General features: G+C 34.9%; 4 protein-coding genes across 6 annotated transcripts; 1 reads left to right on the forward strand and 3 right to left on the reverse strand.

Annotated features, from left to right (window-relative positions):
- Positions 1 to 713: 713 nt before the first annotated feature.
- LOC112035399 (BAG family molecular chaperone regulator 4) lies at positions 714 to 6,341 on the forward strand. 3 transcript variants are annotated; one of them, XM_065780033.1, is made up of 5 exons: positions 716 to 1,251; positions 2,533 to 2,789; positions 2,875 to 3,021; positions 4,477 to 4,709; positions 5,875 to 6,341. In XM_065780033.1, exons 1-4 carry the CDS (start codon positions 1,014 to 1,016, stop codon positions 4,669 to 4,671), a joined length of 837 nt encoding a protein of 278 aa, XP_065636105.1. In that variant the 5' UTR covers positions 716 to 1,013; the 3' UTR covers positions 4,672 to 4,709; positions 5,875 to 6,341. The 3 variants fall into 3 exon arrangements, with proteins under 3 accessions (XP_023924000.2, XP_065636105.1, XP_023923999.1); XM_024068232.2 differs by lacking the exon at positions 4,477 to 4,709 and having other exon boundaries at positions 714 to 1,251; XM_024068231.2 differs by lacking the exon at positions 5,875 to 6,341 and having other exon boundaries at positions 717 to 1,251; positions 4,477 to 4,901.
- Positions 4,888 to 7,364, reverse strand: LOC112035398 (ammonium transporter 3 member 3). Its single transcript, XM_024068230.2, has 3 exons — positions 6,569 to 7,364; positions 5,866 to 6,151; positions 4,888 to 5,484 (listed from the first exon to the last, which is right to left on the reverse strand). The coding sequence occupies exons 1-3, from the start codon at positions 7,208 to 7,210 to the stop codon at positions 5,000 to 5,002; spliced, it is 1,413 nt and encodes a 470-aa protein (XP_023923998.1). The 5' UTR covers positions 7,211 to 7,364; the 3' UTR covers positions 4,888 to 4,999.
- Positions 7,365 to 9,555: 2,191 nt separating this feature from the next.
- Positions 9,556 to 12,492, reverse strand: LOC111999055 (ammonium transporter 3 member 3). The gene is made up of 3 exons (XM_065780061.1): positions 11,814 to 12,492; positions 10,509 to 10,794; positions 9,556 to 10,378 (listed from the first exon to the last, which is right to left on the reverse strand). Exons 1-3 carry the CDS (start codon positions 12,435 to 12,437, stop codon positions 9,882 to 9,884), a joined length of 1,407 nt encoding a protein of 468 aa, XP_065636133.1. The 5' UTR covers positions 12,438 to 12,492; the 3' UTR covers positions 9,556 to 9,881.
- Positions 12,493 to 18,049: 5,557 nt separating this feature from the next.
- Positions 18,050 to 18,499, reverse strand: LOC112001969 (uncharacterized). Its single transcript, XM_024034148.2, has one exon. It carries the CDS (start codon positions 18,497 to 18,499, stop codon positions 18,050 to 18,052), a length of 450 nt encoding a protein of 149 aa, XP_023889916.2.
- Between the last annotated feature and the right edge of the window lie 5,558 nt (positions 18,500 to 24,057).

Genomic DNA, 24,057 nt, shown 5'->3' on the forward strand with positions numbered 1-24,057 from the left:
TTTGGCAATAACGAACATAAAGATAGTTACGTGAAAGAAATAACTATATAAAAAAGAAATTTATAATATATACATTTTAATATTTTTGAATGTGGCTAAACTTTGGGCAATTAAAATCTATTATTTCTTTAATTTGATTCACCAATTTTCCAAAAGATATAGCATTTTTTTAGAAAAAAAGGCATTCATTGGGAAAAAAAAAAAGTAAAAGATTTTTTTATTAAATGTTTGACTTTTGTCTTAAAATTGTTAACTTTAAAATATTTTTAAAAAGTCATTAGTCTAATTTAATAGATAAAAGAAAAATACTAACCTAACAAATACTATATAATTGATGAAACCAAGGTAACTTTGTTGACACACGTGGGATCTCCATTCAACACGTAAAACATTATTTATCCGCATGATGATTATAATAATTTTTTTTTCTTATAAGGATTTATTAATATGTTCTATTTTAGGAAATTTTTATAAAGAAACGAAAAAATAATTCACTATTTTGATAATTATTTTAATTTTTTATAAAAATTTTCTCAAAATTAATGGTTATTGTGTGCCCCTATGGCCACACATGAATCGAACTTTTTATTTATTTATTATAATCTAAAAAAAATCAAATCAAATGTACAATTTTTTTAAGTAGGATTTTCTCAATCTCAATAGTTGTCTCTTTCACCGGTTTTGGTGAGAGTCCATTATTTAGGGTCGGAGCCGACCACATTATTATAATTTATATGCGCGGTACAAAGTACAAACAAAAGGAAATAAACAAATAAGGTCATCCACATATTCTCGTTTCTCCAACGACCAACCGTTCCATATATACAATTCTCTCCGATCTCTTTCTCTCTCTAAAACTCAAACCCCGTTTTTTTCTCACAACTCCGAAGTCCAAACCCACTCACTGTTTTGCACAGAAAGCTCTCATATCAACACCCCAAAAAAGGCCTAGACTTTCTATTTCTCTATCTATCCATTCTGGGATTCTTTGCTCGATTCGAATCGTCATCGAGATGAGGAAGAGCTCGAACCAGAAGCAGCCAACGGCGTCGTCTCACGTCGAGGAAAATGAGGAGATCGAGTGGGAGATGAGACCTGGCGGCATGTTAGTTCAGAAGCGAGACGACGTCGTCGTTGATGATGGTGCCTCTGCCCCAGCTGCTGAATCCACAGCTGGGCCCACCATCAAGGTCACCGTCTGCCACGGCCCGGCCCACCACGTGCTCCATGTTCCGGCCCATTCTACTTTTGGTAAAAGCTTCTTCTTCTATTCTCTTCCTTTGTATTTATATATATATATATTTTTTTTAATTTTTTGTGCGTTTTATATATTAATTTATGCTAAGAGAATTGGAAGTGTTGGGATTTGACATTATTGTTAGCTCTGATATGTGCTCAAGCTCGTATTTTTTGTGTACTTTTTTTAGTAAATGGGAAAATTTAACGGATTTTTTAGACAATTTTTTATATTTTGTATAAAATTGGTATCCAAAATTTTCTTAAAATCTAATGTTAGTAAATTAATCTTAATTTAATCGAAATGGTTTATTTATTTATTTATTTTTTAGAGAAACGAAATGGTCTTTATATGGTCATTTTGTGTGCATGTTTAGAACGAAGAGTTAAACTTGATTTAATCAAAGTCGAAGCACAATCAAAGAGTCCACATTAGTTTTCAATTGTTGTCTAATTTAATTTTTGCCTAGATGATTATCTCATCATCACTTTTTTTTAAACACGAAAAAATAAGTAAATAAAAAATGTATTCTATTTTGTTGATATGGCACCGATCGCGCTTTTTGACACATCAATTTGTAAGGTTTTTGTAGTACAATTGATAGTAGCATTAGCATTTTTCTTATTTGTATTTATTATGCAATTCTTATGAAGTAAAATTTTCAGTCCCCAGTGGCACTCTTTGTGAAAGGAAAATGTCAAAGGAAATACTAATTGTACAACAAATGACCAACAAACTGAGCTAGCAATGAATGTGATGATGCCTCAAGGCAACATAAATTAATTAATTACTTTTTTGTTTTGTGTTTAAAAAAGTTGACATATTGTTTTGTAAGGCTTATCTTGTAAGTGCTCTTATTATCATGATTTTATTGTATTTTTTCTTGTGAAAACTTTCAGTATCGTACTAGAAATTCTCATAAAGGTAAGAGAGGTGAGAATTGCATACTGAATTCTTCTACGCTCATGTAGTCCCTAAAACTGGTGTACTAACAATTGTACGCAAAAGTTAGATGTGCCCTTCGACCTGTTTCCATGTATATTTTCTGGGAAAGTTTCTGCTGCATAATTTTTTTAATGGTTTTCTTAATTTTTAATTGCTAATCTGTATTATCTTCTAGTTGATTATGGTTTTATATATATCATTATTTTTCTGAGTGCAACTGTTTATTTTTATGCGCTGGTGTATGTCTGTGTAAAACTATAACTTGAAACCTTCTAGGCAACCAGTGTGAACTATAATCTATTCTGATTGAAGTTTATATATGTTTGCGTTAAGTGTTTCGTTAATGACAGGGGATATAAAGAATGCTGTTGTCCAGAAAACTGGTTTAGAGGCTAAAGACCAGAGACTCTTGTTCAGGGGAAAAGAGAAAGAGGATGAGGAGCATCTCCACATTGCAGGTGTGAAGGATAGGTCGAAGATTTTGCTTTTGGAGAACCCTGCAAGCAAAGAGAGAAAGCTTGAGGAGATACGAAAAAATAATGAGATTTCAAAGGCGTGTGAAGCAGTTGCAGGAGTCAGAGCAGAGGTTGATAAGCTTTTGGAAAGGGTGAGTCCATATCTCCTTTGAAACCACTTATTGTTGAAGGCTGCATTACAGCTGAGACTCACTTAGGTTATTTTATTTTGCATAGGTGGCTGCCTTGGAAGGGGCTGTGAGTGGTGGGACAAAAGTTGAGGAGAAAGAATTTGTTGTATTGACAGAGTTGCTTATGAGGCAATTACTGAAATTGGATGGCATTGAGGCTGAAGGAGAAGCAAAAATGCAACGGAAGGCTGAGGTTGGTTTTCTATGTTGTCAGTAGAAATGTTACTATGTTTTTACTTGTGGATTAAAAATTCTTAAGTCATGATGATAATTTTTTATTTTATATTTTATTGTGATTCAGTTAACATATAAAATGTTGCACTTCATGTGATCCTTGTTGCTAATGTGTATTTCATCTCATATCCTATATTATGTTGTGCCATGTATCTGAAGATGTGCTTTGAAACATATAGAAAATGTGTGTATATGTTTCAGAAGACTTCTATTGAATGACTTAGGAAAAAGATATATTGAAAGAATTAATAATAGCCATTTTTGTAAGCAACAATGACCACCAAAAAGAAATCTGCACCAGTTTAAAGTCATTTTGTATTAGTCGTAATTATTTTTTTAGTTCAATACTTTTCATTGCATTTTAGAGCTAGTAATTCTGTTTCTTTAGAACTTGTTGAGAACGGCTACTCCAAGGTGCTAATAATGGATTCTCCAGTCTCCACCTTAGTGGAGTTATGCATTAATAGTGAACCATTGTTGCATTAAATGTTGGAATTAGTTGTAATTGGTGCAACACAAGTCGTGTTTATGTAATTTTTTAGGAGAATTTTGTGTAATGTGTACATGAAGTATATCCTCCATTCTGATAAATTTTTTATTATTTATTTATTTTTAAAAAAGTAATTGGTGCAAGCACGAACAAATTATTACACTTTCTGGCAAATTGGACTGTGAAGATTAATCTTATCTTCATCCCAGGCTAATCCTTTATTTTCTCTTTGGGATGGGGGGCTAAAATCTTTGGATTACTGTATGTATTCTATTTGTTGCAGTAGCATTTTTGCTTCTTTGCATTTTTTTATAATGATGATATGGCAAGAGATCCAATACCTGTCTTCAAGTTCTATGATATGGCTATTGCCCACGATATATGTTAACTCTGTATTTCTGATTGATTACTTGATGGTCACATTATTAGATTCAGTAAGACTCTCTATCTTTCATGGTAGAATTGAGTCTAGGACACATGAATCTGGAAGTCACGTCATTTTTTCTTTAAATGAATGAAGTTTATTGTTGTGAACCAAAGCGACTGTATATTTCTGATAGGTTTGATTCATCTAACACTTTGTTAAAAATTTGATTCTTGCAACTAGTGGACTGGGCATGTAAAACTGGTGTGGCTAGGTTTTAAGCTTTTATGGAACTATGAACTTGCTTGAATAGCCTTGAATTTAAGTATTTGAAGGCTCGAGGAAGACCAAAAATAACATTCATAGAAGCAATAAAAAAGGACATGTCATTTAAGGAAGTATTAGAGAGTATGACTTCAGGTAGAATACAATGGAAGAAAAGAATATATGTGACTGACCCTAATTAATCTATTGAGGATCCATAGCCAATCTCAAAGAATTTTGGATTAAGCCTTTGTTGTTGTAAGGCTGCTGCATCATCTCTTAACTTCCTTGGACAGGTACGTCGTGTCCAAAACTTTGTGGAGAAACTTGACAGCCTGAAGGCCAGAAACTCCAACCCAAATATCAACAATAGCAATGCTGTCTCAGTAACAACCAAATGGGAAACCTTTGACTCTGGAGTTGGAAGCTTGAATGCCCCAACCTCATCATCATCGGCAAAAGTAACTGAGGATTGGGAAAAATTTGATTAGGTTAAAATGTGCTTTACAGCAATAGTCTATAGAACAAGGTGTGGAACGTAAATTTGAAAGAATGAAGAATATATATTTTCTTTTGGTGCTTCATTCAAAGTTCTGCTTTTGCATTGTGTTACAGAACTCATGAATGTAAGGGAACTAAATTTCTTTAAGAACAATTGTAATTTACCCCACCTTTGGTTCATTTGCAATTTCCTTGGCATGGTTAAGTTGCATTTCTACAAGTTTTGATCTCTGCATTCATTTTCCAATCTCTTATATGGTACATGTGATTGCCAATGAATGTTTGTACATTTCCTTCAGTCCTACAATAGAATCAGGGTTATTCAATCAGGACAGTACAACTACCATTTTGAATAGTTTGGTCCCTTCGTCCTTGCCCTTGAAGAGCATAAGCTTCTTCACCATGAACTGCATCATCCCCAATCTTGATATCTTCGTCAGTCATCCGAAGGGGTATTAGAAGTTTAATGACATTAAGTATGATGGACGTAGCTACTACATTCCAACCTATTATAAAGGCTGCCCCCACCAACTGCTTCCAAAATTGTACTCCCCCATCATCACCATAGAAAGAGCTTTTTGAATTGGGGACAGTTAGGAACATGCTACAGAGGTATGGGTGAGCAAAGAGTCCAGTGAGAGCTCCACCCAAGGTTCCTGCAACTGCATGAGTTTGAAAGATCTCAAGGGTGTCATCAACCTTCTGCAGCAATGACAGCTTCTTGCTTAAAACCATCATTGTGTACCATGGAATAGTCCCAGAAGCTATACCCATTACCAGTGCAGCCCAGCCCTGAACAAGACCTGTGAATAGGGGAAAGTTTGAGAATGAGAAAATGAATAAGGTATAGAGTACTGTTAAGGATGCTACAAATTTTATTATATAAAACTTACAAGATGAGGTGCCATCAATCATAAAAAAAAGTAATTCAATCATTGACTTGTAGAAAAAAATTAGGTACAGTCCATACAATGTTATCTTTTCCAAGGACAATTGTATTCAATGCAATTTTGTGTTTGAATTTATTTGGAGAGCCTAACCCACTGCCCTTAAAAAGGAATTATATGAAAGTTTTACCCTTTACATTCATTGTTATGTTAATTTATTGTAAAAATTATAGTGGATTTAACATTTTCCTGATGTATATGTATAAGGTGACAAATTTTCTTATGAAGTGTTCTCACCTGCACCAGGAGTTATACAGACCAGCCCAGTCATCATCCCCTGGATAGCTCCAATCACAGAGGGTTTCTTGAAGTATATTACATCCAAGTATGTCCATACCAAGAGACTAGTGGCTGTACAAATGTGAGTGTTGATAACAGCCATGGAGGAATCTACGTTGGCAGCAAAAGGATCTCCACCATTGAAACCAGTCCATCCCCCCCAAAGAATTCCTGCCCCTGTGAGTGCTAGTAATAGATTGTTAGGTGGGAATTCTTCTCTGTCCTCCTTCGATCTTGGTCCAACCTACAGGGAAGACCAAGCAAGTCAATGTTACTACTTACTGTGATTGGTGGATACAGAGGTCATCCATTTTATTTATAAATGATTTCCATCTCACTTTAAGTGGAAGATACATTTCATCGTAGTGTAAAGAGTTGAAATTGAAAATACTTTTCATTTCATTGGAATTGAGGAGTGTCTAATTCACAGTTAAGATTATATTTTTATGGATTTAATATTATATAGACGGTCAAATCATTTAAAGTTTTAAATGACATGGTAATCTATACTATTTAAAACTTCTAACATTTAATATTAATCATAAATGGGTTAATTTTAGACTGTTACATTTAATATACTGTACAATGTTATTTAAAATTAGACTGTTACATCCACCAAATAAGATATGAAAAGGATCTTGTATTGGATCGATTTCCTTACCCAATAAGCTGCTGTGTATCCTGCTGCCCCAGAGGCTACATGGACAACATAACCACCTGAATAATCCATGACACCCCACTGGAAGAGGAAGCCACCACCCCAAACACTGAATGCGCTAACAGTGTAAGAGAAAGTGAGCCACAGTGGTACAAAGGCCATCCAAGCTCTGAAGCTCATTCGACCCAGAACTGACCCACAAAGCAGTATCACAGTCTCAGCTGCAAAGGGATATTGGAAGAAAACCATAGTAACCATGGGGAACATGGGTGTGGCTGCTGAAGTTATATTTTTGTACCGTGTAGAGGGTAAGATGGTTTGTGAGATCAAAAAGTCTTCAGAAACAGCAAGCCCAGCTTTGCCCCAAAATGGAAGGAGCTTTTCACCGAAGGACATGTTGTAAGCCCATAGTACCCAACAAGGCATTACAGCTGCAAAGGCAAATAGAGCCATGAAAGCTGAGTTTAGAGCCCATTTCTTCTTTACTAGACCTGCATAGATGATCACTAGCCCAGGCATGCCTTGCATGCAAACTAGTGCTCCAGATATCATCTGCCATGCATTGTCACCCTTGTTTAGCCATTCAGGCACAGCAGGAGTGAGGCCTTGAAGGTATGCCGATGGAACAACCGAAGCGTTTGCCATTGTTGGTTGGTGGGTCTTCAAGCTTGTTGCCTTTGACCCCAAAACCTTATTCTTCTTTTCATTTTTGTTGGTAAACACCCAAAACCATCACTAATGCTATAGATTCCCAAAAGCTTAAGCTAGAGGCTACAGATACGGGACACATATAGCTGTATAAATTTATAAAAGAATAATACTACGAAAGTATATGCTTTAGTTCCCTTTGTAATGCAATAAAAAAAGAAAGTTCCCTTTGTCATGGTGTTTTAATATGGTATTGATTCAGTCTGCATGATTTGGTCAATGTTATTTAGACATGGCAAATGAGCAAGTCGGGTCGGGTCAATTAGATTGCAGGTTAAAAACGGATTCAGGTCAAGTTGAGTTTACCCATATTTTTCACATGAATTTTTTTTTTTTTTATAAAGAAAATGTGTATTTGCCATTTAAAAAGTCATGCAACAAACTACTTAATGTAAAATGCATTACTTTGAATTCATCACTTATATTAAAAATAAACTAAGTTAAACTTATTAATACTTATTCAATAATTTTAAAATTATACAAATCCCAACATTGCTAACTGAAACAAAATAATACAAAAATAAGTAAAACAAATACACAAGTTTTATTTCTATACAATATCAACATCCCAAAATATAAAACAAAATTACAAATGACTTATTGGATAACTCATTTGATAAAGAATAAAAACATATAAGAAGTTTACAATCTTGAAAATTAATTTTATAATTTACTATCAATTGTAGTTGACACTCTATTTCAATTTGAGAATATACATTAAAGTTTGATTGTTTAATTATTTATACATGAATTTTTTTTTTTTTTATGAATATCATATCATTGTTAAGCAACACATACTCTAGGAAATATCTAATTTATTTTGAAAAGCAGTTTATTTTGAATATAAATTGTTAAAAAATAGGTCTAAGCATTCATAATTTATGCTATATTGATACTTTGGCTTCACTATTTTCACACTTATGAATGTTTCTCACACATGTCTACGATTTTAAATCTACGTTTTTAACTCTACTATAACCAGATTATCTTGGTACGTACTTTGCTATTTGATATCTAAAAATCTTTACTCATTACAGAATGCTCAACCATTCATCTTTCAATTCATTTACATGCAGTTATGTAAATGTCTCAATTGTTTCCTTAAAGCTCACAACAAACAATTAAACCAATATTGTTTATTTTATTTTTTTTTACCCAAATTTTTTTTATAAAATGGATTGGGTCATGAGTCAACCTATTTTTGCTTCAGGTCAAAAAATTGGGTTCGGATTGGGTATTTTTCAGGTCGGGTTGGGTAGAAAATTCTAACCCATTTTGCCATGTCTAAATTGTTATTCCTTATATTTTTTTCGTGTAAAGGAAAGGGAACCATATCACTAATCCAATTACTTTGTTACTATATATATATATATATATATTCGGCCAACCTAGGTTTACCTAATACTACCTCTTTTAAATCATTTCAAGTCCATTAGTCTTTGTAATATGGTAGAAGACAATTGCTAAATCCTGATTAATACCTATTACTATATTAGTCTCTTAGTGTCAAGATTAAGACCTCTCATCCTTCGTTCTCGGAAAATTATTAACAGAAAATGAGGTGGTAGTGCCAGAAATGTTACATAGCTCTTCAAATCAAGAAAAGTAAAAGATGGGTTAATGGCAGTAAAATTGGACTTGCAAATTAATAGCTTATTTTAAATGATAATTTGGAAACTTTTCTGCAAGTTGTTATGAGGAACTTTGGGTTTAATGAAGCATTTGTGAGATTGATTATGGAATGTGTGACATCTTTGTCATCTGTCGTTCTCATCTATGGGAGGAAGACAAGAGATGTCAAACCTAATAAAGGGCTCCTCTTACCTTTTTATTTTATGTCAGGAAGTCCTCTCTAGCTTTAGAGCACTCCAATTGAAATAGCAACAATAGCAATGCTGTCTTAGTTAACAACCAAATGTAAAACCTTTGACTCTGAAGTTGGAAGCTAGAATTCCTCAACCTCGTCATCATAATCAACAAAAGTAACTCAGGACTAGGAACAATTTGAATTGGTTAAAATGTGCTTTATCAAGGCAATGGTCTATAGAACAAGGTGTGAAACCCAAAATTGCAAGCATGCAGAATATCTTTTGGTGCTTCATTCAAAGTTCACCTTTTGCATTGTGTTATAGAATTCATGAATGTAATAAAGGGAACTAAATTCCTTGAACAACAATTGTAATTTCCCCACATTTAGTTCATATGCGTGTTTAAGTTGCTTATCTACAACATCTAATTGAAAGAGCTCTGATATTCTTTAGAGAGAAATTCTGGAAGAAGAAGAATAGAAAAACTGAATTTCATTATATGAATAGATTACATCATATCCCCAATTATATAGGGTCATTAACCCTAACTGATTTGGAACTAACTACTCTAACAGAATACATACACGTGGACAGTATTATAACTAATCCTATACTTAAACCTGTGATGCTAAACTACATACAAGATTACAATATTATTGCTAAACTACAAGTCGTTTATGCTCTATTTTACATCACCATCATTCTTTACACTAATATGTGCCTTTCATTTTTCAATGTCTTATGCGGTCTATAAAATTGCTAATGAATGTTTTTACATTTCCTTCAGTCCAACAATAGAATCAGGGTTCTTCAAGTTCAATCTGAGCATTACCGTTACCATTTTGAATTAAATTTTCCCTTCGTCCTTGCCCTTGAAGAGCATAGGCTTCTTCTCCATGAGCTGCATCATCCCCAATCTTGATCTCTTCATCGGTCATTTTAAGGGGTATTATAAGTCTAATGAGATTGAGTATGATGGATGTAGCTACTACATTCCAACCTATAATAAAAGCTGCTCCTACCAACTGCTTCCAAAATTGAACTCCCCCCTTACCACCATAGAAGGACCCTTTTGAATTGGGGACAGGTAGGAACAGGCTCGAGAGGTGTGGATGAGCAAAGAGTCCAGTAAGAGCTCCACCTAAGGTTCCTGCAACAGCATGAGTATGAAAGACACCAAGGGTGTCGTCAACCTTTTGCAAAAATGGCAGCTTCTTGCTCAAAACCATCATTGTGTACCATGGAATAGTCCCAGAAGCTATTCCCATTACCAGGGCAGCCCAACCTTGAACAAGACCTGTGAATTGCGGAAAGTTTGAGAATGTGGAGAAAATTGACTTAAAAAATGTAATTTGTTGTGAAAAAAGTTGCATTCATAGTTTTACTAATACGTAAGGGGGAAAATTCTCTAATAAGAATGTTCTCACCTGCACCAGGAGTTATACAGACCAACCCAGTTATCATTCCCTGGATGGCTCCAATCTGTCTACCAAAGAACTTCTTATTGTGTAGGGTTAATGTCCATACCAACAGACTGGTGGCTGCACAAATGTGAGTGTTGAGAACTGCCATAGAAGAATCCACATTGGCAGAAAAAGGATCTCCACCATTGAAACCAGTCCATCCCATCCAAAGAATTCCAGCACCAGCAAGTGCTAGTAATAGATTGTTAGGTGGGAATTCTTCTCGGTCCTCTCTCGATCTTGGTCCAACCTACAATGAAGACCGAGCAAAAGTCAAAGCTACTACTTATTTTCGTTGAATACTGAAATCATTAATATTATTTATATATGATCTTTAATATTTTATTTTATTTAAAATTTTGAATAATTTGATTCATTGAATGCTATACTATTAAATTTGTAATATCTAATAACAATCTAAAATTCTTCTTATATATATATATATATATATATATCAATTGTGAAATGAATTAAATTCAAATAAAGAGTTATTTGGATTAAGATCCAGTGCAATATTATGTCATATGCAATTACTTTTAATGGTTGATATTGAGAGTTAAACAAAATAACTTTTAATATCGCCCTTAAATAAAAATTAAAAAGTTAAAAGTAAAATATTTTATAAGAGAAATGAGATTAATTACACCCCACACAATATCCTAGTTATTAGACTAGGATCATAATCCATATCCACTCATTTAATATTTCATACAATTCCAAAATAAATATCTTTAAAATAGATCGTGGTTTATACTAAATATTTATTGAAAAAGTTAATGGATGCCTTAATGATATTTGTTTAATAAATATTTTTAGAATAAAATTTTTTATGTAAAAAAACTAGAATTAATTATTTTGACAACTTTTTACGTTTTTAATAAATTGATGTCAAAACTTTCCTAAGATAATTCATTAACAACTGCACACTCATTAACATAACCCAATATTTATAAATCTAAAGATGCAATATGTATCTAATGTCACATCATTTAAAATTTTAAATAATTTATTGCTGAAAAAAAATGAAATAACATGGCACTCTGTACTTTGTTAAATCCATTAAATATTAAAAATGGAATCTCTCAATTTCCAGTGAAATAGAAAGATATCCTTACCCAATAAGCTGCTGTAAATCCTGCTGCACCAGAAGCTAAATGGACAACATAACCACCTGAATAATCCATGACACCCCATTGGAAGAGGAAGCCACCACCCCATACACTGAATGCACCAACAGTGTAAGAGAAAAAAATAGAAAGATATCCTTACCCAATAAGCTGCTGTAAATCCTGCTGCACCAGAAGCTAAATGGACAACATAACCACCTGAATAATCCATGACACCCCATTGGAAGAGGAAGCCACCACCCCATACACTGAATGCACCAACAGTGTAAGAGAAAGTGATCCATAGTGGTACAAAGGCCATCCAAGCTCTGATACTCATCCGACCCAGAACTGAACCAGCAAGCAAAATCACAGTCACAGCAGCAAAGGCAAACTGGAAGAACACCATAGTAGCTGTAGGGTAAAAGGGTGAAGCTGGAGGAGTACTATTTTTGTACTCTGTGGAGTTTAAAACTGTTTGTAGTATCAAATAGTCTTGAGAAACAGCAAGGCCAGCTTTACCCCAAAATGGAAGAAGCTTTTTACCAAATGACATCTTGTAAGCCCACAACACCCAACAAGGCATTACAGCTGCAAAGGCAAATAGAGCCATGAAAGCTGAGTTTAGAGCCCATTTCTTCTTCACTAGTCCTGCATAGAGAATCACTAGCCCTGGCATGCCTTGCATTCCAACTAGTGCTGCAGATACCATCTGCCATGCATTGTCTCCTTTGTTTAGCCATTCAGGCACGGCTGGAGCTAGAACGTATGCCGATGAGTTTGCCATCTTTGGTGGGTCTTCAAGGTTGTAGCTCTGACCCCAAAGACCTTCACAGAGGGTGTAGATTTAGGACACCACTAGTTATATAGAGAATACAATTGTATGGGTTTTTTTTTATTTTTTTTTATTTTTAATTAATTAATTTTTTTTATGTGGTTGGATACTTGGATACTTGGATTCAAAAGAAGCTCCCGTTGCCATGGTGTTTTTATTTGAAATATCAAATGTGTAGGATCCACTTCTGTTGTCATCTAAGCATGATTACGACTATTTTGTCAAAATGATTGAATGAAATAAGGTGCGCGGATACGCATATATATAAATTGTATTTAGCATAGACTGGAAGCTGGATTTCTCATATCATATCATCTTTTTCAGGTAGATTAGATTTTGATGTCCACTTAAATTATTTATGATATAGAATTACAATACTTCAATACCAATTTTTTTTTTTTTCAAAATAAATGTTTAAGATTTTAAAAGTTCCATAATAAAGCTAAGGGTATGTTTTTCTATTATTTATTATTTTTTTTATGTGCGATACTGATCAATACTGATCAATGTTCAAGGTTTATTGATTATTCTGTTGGGCTTTGTGGAGCCTAGTTTATTTTTGGCCCGTTTTGTAGCCTATTCTAACCCTGTAAGCAGGACATAAAAGCCGCTTTTATAATTAGGGTTTGTGACTACTGTTGTTGTGTTTTTAGAGAGAGAGAAAAACACTGTAGTCGCGCTTTGTATTTTTCCCATATAATAGTAAAATCCCTGCAACTCTGTGGACGTAGGCAAATTGTCGAACCACATAAATACTGTTTTGTGTGTGTGATTATTTTTCTTTGACATGTGTTTTCTCTATTTTTTTTTTGTTTCTCACAGGTTGGAATTTAGGTTGAATTCCCAACAACTGGTATCAGAGCCTAGGGTTAGGTTTGAGCGAGAGAGCAATGGCAAAGGAAGCAGGAAAGACGTCTGGAATAGAAAAGTTCGATGGCACAGACTTTGGATTTTGGAGGATGCAAATCGAGGATTACCTTTATGGGAGGAAGCTACATCTGCCGCTTCTAGGGGAAAAACCTGAGGCTATGAAGGCTGAGGAATGGGCTCTTCTTGACAGACAGGTACTGGGAGTTATCAGGTTAACTCTGTCTAGGTCTGTTGCACACAATGTTGTAAAGGAGAAGACCACAGCAGATCTGATGAAGGCTTTGTCTGGTATGTATGAAAAGCCGTCAGCAAATAACAAGGTGCATCTAATGAAGAAACTGTTTAATCTAAAGATGACAGAGAACGCATCAGTAGCACAACATCTGAATGAATTTAACACTATCACAAATCAATTGTCGTCTATAGAAATTGATTTTGATGATGAGATTCGTGTTCTGATCGTTTTGGCTTCTTTGCCAAACAATTAGGAGGCAATAAGGATGGCAGTAAGTAATTCTACAGGAAAGGAAAAACTCAAGTACAATGATATTTGAGATTTAATTCTGGCTGAGGAGATTCGCAGAAAAGATGCAAGTGAAACCTTAGGATCTGGTTCTGCCCTAAACCTTGAGACAAGAGGCTGAGGTAATAACAGAAATTCAAATCGGGGTAGATCAAAATCCAGAAATTCTAATCGGAACAGAAGTAAATCTAGATTAGGCCAACAAGTACAATGCTGAAATTGTGGAAAAACATGTCACTTTAGAAACCAATGCAAAAATCCTAAAAAGAAGAATGAAGATGATTCTGCTAATGCTGTAACAAAAGATGTACAGGATGCATTACTTCTTGCAGTAGACAGTCCACTTGATGATTGGGTTTTGGACTCAGGAGCTTCGTTTCATACCACTCCACACCGAGAAATCATACAGAATTATGTTGTAGGTGATTTTGGTAAGGTGTATTTGGCTGATGGTTTAGCCTTGGATGTTGTAGGTATGGGAGATGTTCGGATATTGTTGCCCAATGGGTCTGTTTGGTTACTGGAGAATGTTCGACATATTCCTGACCTGAGGAGGAATCTAATTTCTGTTGGACAACTTAATGATGAAGGGCATGCAATATTATTTGTTGGTGGTACCTGGAAGGTTACAAAGGGAGTTAGGGTATTGGCTCGTGGAAAGAAGACTGGTACTCTATATATGACCTCAAGTCCAAGAGACACAATTGCAATTCTTGATGCAAGTACTGATACAAGCCTATGGCATCGCAGACTTGGTCACATGAGTGAGAAAGGGATGAAGATGTTGCTATCAAAAGGAAAACTACCAGAATTGAAGTCTATTGATTTTGACATGTGTGAAAGCTACATCTTAAGAAAGCAGAAAAATGTGAGCTTCTTGAAAATTGGCAGGACACCGAAGGCTGAAAAATTGGAGTTAGTGCACACTGATTTGTGGGGGCCTTCTCCGGTTGTATCCGTTGAAGGTTCAAGGTATTACATCACTTTCATTGATGACTCAAGCAGAAAGGTATGAGTTTATTTTCTGAAAAATAAATCTGATGTATTTGAAACTTTTAAGAAGTGGAAGGCCATGGTTGAGACAGAAACAAGTTTAAAATTAAAATGTTTGAGGTCTGATAATGGAGGAGAGTACATAGATGGAGGGTTCAGTGAGTATTGTGCTGCACAGAGAATTAGGATGGAAAAGACCATTCCTGGGACACCACAGCAGAATGGTGTGGCTAAGCGCATGAACTGAACTCTTAATGAGCGTGCTAGGAGTATGAGGTTGCATGTTGGACTACCAAAAACTTTCTGGGCTGATGCTGTTAGCACTGCAGCTTACCTGATAAACCGAGGGCCATCAGTTCCCATGGATTTCAAACTTCTTGAGGAGGTTTGGAGCGGTAAAAAGGTAAAGTTTTCCCATTTAAAAGTTTTTGGTTGTGTTTCTTATGTTCATATTGATTCTGATGCTCGTAGTAAACTTGATGCTAAGTCTAAAATATATTTTTTCATTGGCTATGGCGATGAGAAATTTGGCTATAGGTTTTGGGATGAACAAAACAGGAAAATCATCAGAAGTAGAAATGTGATATTTAATGAACAGGTTATGTACAAGGACAGGTCAACTGTAGTCTCAGATATTACAGAGATAGATCAAAAGAAATCTGAGTTTGTCAACTTAGATGGATTGACTGAAAGTACTGTTCAGAAAAGGGGTGAAGAAAATAAGGAGAATGTAGATTCACAGGTAGATCAGAGTATACTTGTAGCTGAAGTCCGTAGATCTTCTAGGAACATTAGACCTCCACAGCGTTACTCACCTGCTTTAAATTATCTCTTGTTGACTGATGGTGGTGAGTCAGAGTGTTATAATGAAGCCTTGCAAGATGAAAATTCAAGCAAGTGGGAGTTAGCCATGAAGGATGAGATGGATTCCTTGTTGGGGAATCAGACATGGGAACTGATTGAATTGCCAGTAGGAAAGAAGGCTTTGCACAACAAGTGGGTATACAGAATAAAGAATGAGCATGATGGTAGCAAACGTTATAAGGCCAGATTAGTTGTTAAAGGGTTTCAGCAGAAGGAAGGCATTGACTACACAAAAATGTTTTCTCCAGTTGTGAAGATGTTAACAATTAGACTGGTGCTGGGAATGGTGGCTGTAGAAAACTTACATCTTCAGCAGTTAGATGTGAAGACGGCATTCCTTCATGGTGATTTGGAGGAAGACCTTTACATGATTCAGTCAGAAGGGTTTATTATTCAGGGACAAGAGAATCTAGTCTGCAAACTGAGAAAGAGCTTGTATGACCTAAAACAAGCTCCTAGACAGTGGTACAAGAAATTTGACAATTTTATGCATAAAATTGGGTTCAAGAGATGTGAAGCTGATCATTGTTGCTATGTTAAATTCTTTGACAATTCTTATATCATTTTACTGTTGTATGTGGATGATATGCTCATTGCAGGGTCTAGCATTGAGGAGATTAATAATCTGAAGAAGCAATTGTCAAAACAGTTTGCAATGAAGGATTTGGGAGCTGCAAAGCAAATCCTTGGTATGAGAATCATTAGAGACAAGGCTAATGGTACATTGAAGCTTTCACAGTCAGAGTATGTGAAGAAAGTTCTCAGCAGGTTCAACATGAATGAATCTAAACCAGTGAGCACACCCTTGGGTAGTCATTTCAAACTGACAAAGAACAGTCACCGAAGACAGAAGAAGAAAGGGACCATATGAGCAAGGTGCCCTATGCCTCAGCTATTGGCAGCTTGATGTATGCTATGGTGTGTACAAGGCCAGACATTGCACATGCAGTGGGAGTTGTAAGCAGATTCATGAGTAGGCCTGGAAAGCAGCATTGGGAGGCAGTCAAGTGGATTATGAGATATCTGAAGGGTTCATCAGATACATGTCTTTGCTTCACAGGTGCAAATTTGAAGCTGCAAGGTTATGTAAATGCTAATTTTACTGGTGATGTTGATAGTAGAAAGAGTACTATTGGGTTTGTATTTACTCTGGGTGACACAGCTATATCATGGGTTTCAAATCTACAAAAGATTGTTACTTTGTCTACTACAGAAGCTGAGTATGTTGCAGCAACTGAAGCTGGAAAGAAAATGATTTGGCTACATGGTTTCTTAGATGAATTGGGTAAGAAGCAGGAGATGGGCATTCTACACAGTGACAGTCAGAGTGCAATTTTTCTTGCTAAAAATTCGGCTTTTCATTCAAAGTCGAAACATATACAGACAAAATACTACTTTATCCGGTACCTTGTTGAAGATAAGTTGGTAACACTTGAGAAGATATATGGATCTAAGAACTCAGCAGACATGTTGACTAAGGGTGTCACTATTAAGAAGTTGAAGATGTATGCAGCTTCAATTGGTCTTCTAGCTTGAGGACAGGAGGATGAGTTGCAGGGATGAGGGATTGCTTTTGGAGGATAGCGGCTGATGTTGATGATTGAACTAGTCTCCAAGTGGGAGATTTGCTGGGTTTTGTGGAGCCTAGTTTATTTTTGGCCCGTTTTGTAGCCCGTTCTAACCCTGTAAGCAGGATATAAAAGCCGCTTTTATAATTAGGGTTTGTCACTACTACTGTTATTTTATTTTTTAGAGAAAGAAAAAAAACACTGTAGCCGCACTTTGTATTTTTCCCTGATAATAGTGAAATTCCTACAACTCCGTAGACGTAGGCAAATTGTCGAACCACGTAAATACTGTCTTGTGCGTGTGATTATTATTATTATTTTTTTTTACGTATGTTTTCTCTATTTTTTTTGTTTCTCACAGGTTGGAATTTAGGTTGAATTCCCAACAAGTAGGAGGTTGTGAAAGGTTGACAACTAAACTAAAATTTAGCCACTTTATTATGAATGGATCCAATACAAATTGAAAAAAATGAGAGAGTCATTTGAGAAGGATTTTTCTTTTTTATTTTTGATAAATTGCAATGTTCATAGAGATAAAACAAGGTACAACTAAGACAATCTACCAACAAGTGGAGGCGAGAGCTCCTGGTAGATTGTCTTTATTGAAGCAAAACGATTTTTGGTGTTAAGGGAAAACTTGGAGCTGCATGAGCAGCCATATTGCAATCCCTTTTAACCCATCTAAACAAACAACCTAAGAAACTAGACTTAAGGCTTAAAATATTGCTAATTATGTTAACAATGGACTAGTCAGGGATAACATTCTCTAAGGAAAGAGGATCAAAACAGTTTTTGGCATCTCCCTCAATGATGATGTGGTTCCAATCTTCTTCATGTGCGAGTTGGGCAGCCCAGAGAATGGCAGAAGCTTCAGCTACAATTGGAGAGCTGAAGGTATGGATTTTGGACCAGATTTTGATGATGTCCCCCATAATTTCTCTAGCCACTACAGCTAAAGCAAACGATGAATTAGAGAGAGTTGTATCAACATTTAGCTTGATCCAACGATGGGGTGGAGCTTCCCATTTGGCTGGGGGAGGAGCTGAGTTGGGAAAGGCATCTTCCTTTGTGAACAAGGCTGAATATTCATTCAACTTATGTCTTACCCGCTTAAAGGATTCTTTTGTGTTGATTTCTACACAATGGTTCAACACTTGGTTCCTTAGGTACCAAATCTCATTAATTACAAAGGCCATATTAGCGGAATAAGAGCATTCACATCAGCTCTTTTATAAATGTGTAAAATACACATTTTGACCACTTTTGCACATTATGAACCAAAAAACACTCTACATCAGTCTATTTAAAAATGTGTAAACCCGTGTAAAATTATCCACGAGCTACAGTACCGTGTAAATTTACACGGGCACTGTAGCTCACCTATTTAGTTTTTTAGTAATTTTTTCTCTCACCTCCCTCTTTCTCTGTCTCAGCGCTGCGTTCTCTCTCTCTCACAAACTCTTTCTCTCACAAAAAACCCACAGTTCTCTCTCCCTCTCTCACATCTCTCTCTCTCGTTCAAAGCATGCACAGCGTGGCGAGATCAGCGTGGGTTGTGCGTGGCGGCGACGTGGCGGCAACGTAGAGTTCAATTTTTTTTACAAATCAAGCCTTAAAAACTTGATTTTTATCTTGGAACTCGAGTTTTAGACACTCGAGATGCTAGTTTTCAATTTTCTTTTACAATGTGACAACTAACTAAATATTTTAATATTTATTGCTATTTAGAAAAAAAATTCTAAACATGAATATGTATCGGTATTCTAACATGTGCGCTAGTGTACTGGACACGATCCCAAATTTAATGAAAGATATTATGCTGGTGAATGCACAGAATCTCTCAAGCACGTGAGGGAAGATTCCACCAGATTCTTGTCCAAAAAGTCTTTGAATTCATAGAAATTTTGTTTATGCTAAAGGTCAAGATCTGAACTCGAAGTCACGCATACAAGGACAGCGCCCATAAATATCGGTGGGATCTACAGTACCAAGAATTTTCGCACCATATTCATTATTCAAAGTTTTCCAAGCTGCTGGGGTGTGAAGTGTGAACATAGAAATTTGCGCATAAAACAAATGTGGGCTTATCGATTTTGGCGACTAGTAAACGCTGTTCATAGTCCCTACCTTTAGATGTACTCCTGATGTAATGCTTTTGTATTCTTTTCTTTCTTTTTTACTTTTGTTTGAATTGTCACAAGATGCCAGCTAAGAATTGAGCTGTTCGAGTATTAGCATTTCAACAAATATGTGATGTGAAATTGATGAGTTAATGCCGAAAATTATTTTTTTAATTATTTAGAAAAATAAAAAGGAATTATCACCTAAATATGTTTATAAAAAATATATGTTTAGATATGGTCTATAGTGTAGTTTTTTAAAACCTACTTGTCTTTTATATAATTATATTATATGCACAAGAGACCAGTGGAATCTGAATTTTGAATGTAGTAGGGCTGTAGTGGTGATAAAATATGGCCCACGTCATATAATTTTTTATATTTGTTGAAATTAAGAATTGCATAAAACAGATTAAACTTATGTGGATCTCTTTTTGGGATCTAAAATTCATCATTATATATATATATATATATAAGGGATATTCATCATTTTATAGTGTTGTTGTACACTTGGACTAAGTCTTTATTCTGGCCAGCACTTGAGTTTGGTATAGAAGTCGGAATTGGTCAAGCTATTTTGGAATGTGACTCCGAGCCATAGAGGTGGCAAATAGGCGGGTCGGGTCATAAATGAGTTAGGTGTGTAATTATTCACTTATCCATTTATGACCCATTTATATATATAAATTAATTATCTATTACCAACTTAATCCATTTAATTAGTAACACACCCATTTAACCAAATATGACCCAAATATCTCTAAAACTATTTGAATACTCTCTTGACCTCCAAAATTACCAAAAATACCCTTAAGTACCTAAAATGACGCAAATACCTCATACATTTCCAAAACTACCAATATACCCTTGGACATCCAAAATTATCCCCAAAATCTCTAAAATGAGGAAAATATCGCTAAAATCTCTAAAATGAGCAAAATACCCATAAAACCTCTAAAATAACCAAAATACTCCCGATATTTTTAAAATTACCAAATATGCTCAAAAACCACTAAAATGAACAAAATATCCTCACAATCTCCAAAATGAGCAAAATACCCATGAAACCTCTAAAATGACCAAAATACCCCAGATATCTCTAAAATTATCAAATATGCTTAAAAACTACTAAAATAACCAAAATACCTCCAAAATTCCTAAAATAACCAAAATACCCCTAAAACCCAAAAAATGACCAAAATACCTCCAAAACCCAAAAATTGACCAAAATACCCCCAAAACCTATAAAAGTTACCAAAATATCCCCAAAACCTAAAAATTACCAAAATACCTCTGAAACCTAAAAAATGACCAAAATACCTCTAAAACCCAAAAAATGACCAAAATACCCCAAAAACCCAAAAAATTACCAAAATACTCCCGAAACTTAAAAAATGATCAAAATACTCTCGAGAACCAAAAAATGACCAAAATACTCTCGAAACCTAAAAATGACCAAAATAACCCCAAATGATGATGGTGGCGATGGTGGCTGTGGGTCAGTGAGAGAGAGAGGAGTGAATAATAAAAAATTGTAAAATAATGAATATTTTATTGAATAAATGTGCAGAATAGATATACTGATGTAGATGAATTGTAAGAGTAGATGTGTAAAATAGAAAAAGTAGGTTTATTCGTGTAAAATAGACATAAAATTTACAAGAGCTGATGCGAATGCTCTAAGCCACTGATCTTCTATTGGGCAATAGGCCTTTTCTTTTTTTTGGGGGGGTGCGGGGATGATTTTAATGATGTCCTCACAGTCCATGATTTAATGCTCTCCGATTTGAAGCCCCAGCAACTTAAGTACAATATTGCTCATGCTACTGGGCATTTGAAGAATATATGTTGGCTTGTTTTGTTTTTTTTATTTGCACAAAATGTAGATGGGATCAAATGAAACACTTCTTCTGCTTAGGTGAATTGGAGCCGATTCTCCAAAGTAGCATCTTCACCCTCTCTAGAGCTCTGAGGTTCCACAGCTTGGACCAATGAATTTATGTGTCGTTGGGAGTTTGTTCAGTGGAGACACGACAAGCAGTTATTACTAAAAACTTTCCTTTAGATAAATGAATAGATAAAATTGCAGATTATGGTTCAAAGATTTCGTGGACAAAGTTAGACTTCAACTCGTGTGAATTTTGATCGATCAGCTGGGAAACCATTAGAGGGGATCTGATAGGGTGCTTTGATTTAGGCCTTGGGATTAAGCCTTGCAGCCATGGTACCCACAAATCTTGCCATATGTTGACTGACACTCCATCTCCTATAAGATAACAAGCACCCTTGACGATAATTTCTTTAGCATTTTCAATAGCCCTCCAAATTGGTGAAGCTCTTTTTGGGGGGTTCTTGTAGAGCCAGTTATGCCGAACCTTGTATTTCAATCTTTGAATTTCCATACATAAACTATCACGCTTGAATGCAATCATCCAGGCCAATTTTGCAAGCAAAGCTTTGTTAGTGCTCTTGGTTGTTTTGAATCCAAGCACACCCTTCCTTCTTGATATGCATAGTTCTTCCCGAGCTTGGAGATGGTTTGGTCATGTTTGAAGAATAATGATTAATACACTATTTGGAAAAATTAGTTGATGCAAATAGAGGGAATTAAAAAAGGTAGAGAAAGTCCAAAAATAATATTAATAGAAATAACAAAAATAAAAACGTTCATCAATCACACAGGTAACATAATATATGAGTTTTTTGTTTGATAGATATTATAGGATTTCAATCTAGAAAAAATAGAATGAAGGAACATGACACATAAGTGTTTGTATAATAGAAAAGTGACAACATTTTAGCTAATCAAGCCCCAAATTTACTCACATCATATCATGTAAAGTTATGCAAAAATACATAGTTGCTACATTAAGTATGTAAATTTATACTCACATTATTCATTTTGCATTTAGTTTTTTATTCTTCTTTACATATTTCAATCATGTAAAAAGAAAGTAGATAAAGATAAATTGTGTATGAAAAAAAAAAATTAAAAAAATCAATAAAAATTGTTATTTTAATTAAAAGCAGTATAAAATAAATAATACAATGTGGGTTGTTTTTTTTATTATTTATTTTTATAATAAAAAAAATTAGTTTGTAAAATAGAAAAGTACTTTCTTATTAAAAAAAATTTATATACAAGTTAAATTTTTTTTAATTTTTTTTTTATGCTGCTATGAATTCTGCCTTTAACTAATACATTGAGAATCTCAATAAAATAAGAAGACACAGAGCCCGTTTGGATAGGCTATTTACAAAACCTTAACGGCCCGTTTTAGACAAAACGTGATTTGCTAAATCATTTAGCTCCACAAAATCAGCACGTTTGCGTTTTCAAAATCTAGATTTTTCACGTTTACAAAACACTATAAAGATTTGCATTTTCAGAGACGCAGATGGGCTAACCGCTATTTTTTTTCTTCAGAAAATAAAAATAGCGCAAATATGATAGGAAATACCAACTTTATCCCTTCCCCCATGTATACCGTACCAGAACCTTGGCTGGTACAAGAACGCCAGTATTTCGTTCCGGTTTAAATACCAGTCTTACCAGAGTCATTCCTGCAATACCGGAGCGAATACCGAATTTTGGATACCGGATTTCTAAGAAATTGAAGGTCTTTGAAGAAGAATAAAAATTGAAGAAGCAGTTGAGGCTTTTGTGAATCTTTGAAAAAAAAAATTTCACCTGTCGTTGCAGATCAATCAAGCTGCTGCTTCTTCTCATTTCCCTGATGCTACCTCATGAACTTCTTCTCCTTCTTTTACTTCTAGCAAGTTCCTTCTCCCCCACTTTTTCTTTTTCTTTGTTTTATCCGGCTGTGAATCTCAATGCAAAATTTTGAAACTTGTGGTCAGTGATGGGAAGTGAGGAAGCCAAACAAGTCTTCAAGTTCACTTTTTACCCATCCAAATGGTCATGTCACTCACGTGGCTTATAGATGGTGTATTTTTTATTCCCTTTAACTGTGTTATAGTACTATTCTTTAACTCCCAAAAAAAAAAAAGTACAATAGTATATATATATATATATATACTGGTTATCAAAAATACATATACTATAATAAACTATATATTTTGTACATTAGTTAAATAGTGTTAGATATTTGTCAACAACGATCGTTATTGGCTCATTGCTGCTAAGAGATTTTGGGAAAAAAACTTTACCATTGTTGGTAGAAGTATAGATTCTTTGATTAGGTTGATAAAAAAAATGACAACCTTAAATACTCACTTTTTTGAAACTATATGGAAGACTTAATAACAACCCGAAGGAGCAGCATAATTAGTTAGGGACTTTTGCCGCATGAAGTGGAGGTCACTATTGTTCATCTTCCTTGGGGCCAAAACTTATTTATTTAAAAAAAAAATTGATGACTTAATGACAACATTATCTACCTCCACTTTTAAGTCTTAACTCTTTGTTAATGACTTTGATGAGCTCTACTTATTTCATGATCTTAAATTTACTTTAATACTTGTTTGATTCCCTTGAGTTATACCAACGAGCATCTCAATGTCTTGACAAAGACCAACCGGCAAACCAAAAATGGAAGGAGGTTTGGGGTTCAAAGATTTGTGTAAGTTCAATGAAGCAATGCTTGCAAAGCATGTGTGGAGACTCATTCATG

Source organism: Quercus suber, unplaced genomic scaffold, assembly GCF_002906115.3.
Source record: "Quercus suber isolate HL8 unplaced genomic scaffold, Cork oak 2.0 scaffold_13, whole genome shotgun sequence".
Lineage (NCBI taxonomy): Eukaryota > Viridiplantae > Streptophyta > Magnoliopsida > Fagales > Fagaceae > Quercus > Quercus suber.

What these genes read in the sequence shown, in the direction of transcription:
- LOC112035398 (XM_024068230.2), bottom strand. Translation starts at nt 7,210, where the DNA reads ATGGCAAACGCTTCGGTTGTTCCATCGGCATACCTTCAAGGCCTCACT. An exon ending in GATACACAGCAGCTTATTGG is followed by an intron (nt 6,152 to 6,568) that starts GTAAGGAAATCG and finishes TCTTCCCTGTAG; the next exon opens with GTTGGACCAAGATCGAAGGA. An exon ending in CTGTATAACTCCTGGTGCAG is followed by an intron (nt 5,485 to 5,865) that starts GTGAGAACACTT and finishes CCCTATTCACAG; the next exon opens with GTCTTGTTCAGGGCTGGGCT.
- LOC111999055 (XM_065780061.1), bottom strand. Translation starts at nt 12,437, where the DNA reads ATGGCAAACTCATCGGCATACGTTCTAGCTCCAGCCGTGCCTGAATGG. An exon ending in GATTTACAGCAGCTTATTGG is followed by an intron (nt 10,795 to 11,813) that starts GTAAGGATATCT and finishes TCTTCATTGTAG; the next exon opens with GTTGGACCAAGATCGAGAGA. An exon ending in CTGTATAACTCCTGGTGCAG is followed by an intron (nt 10,379 to 10,508) that starts GTGAGAACATTC and finishes CGCAATTCACAG; the next exon opens with GTCTTGTTCAAGGTTGGGCT.
- LOC112035399 (XM_065780033.1), top strand. Translation starts at nt 1,014, where the DNA reads ATGAGGAAGAGCTCGAACCAGAAGCAGCCAACGGCGTCGTCTCACGTC. An exon ending in TCCGGCCCATTCTACTTTTG is followed by an intron (nt 1,252 to 2,532) that starts GTAAAAGCTTCT and finishes CGTTAATGACAG; the next exon opens with GGGATATAAAGAATGCTGTT. An exon ending in TTGATAAGCTTTTGGAAAGG is followed by an intron (nt 2,790 to 2,874) that starts GTGAGTCCATAT and finishes TATTTTGCATAG; the next exon opens with GTGGCTGCCTTGGAAGGGGC.
- LOC112001969 (XM_024034148.2), bottom strand. Translation starts at nt 18,499, where the DNA reads ATGGCCTTTGTAATTAATGAGATTTGGTACCTAAGGAACCAAGTGTTG.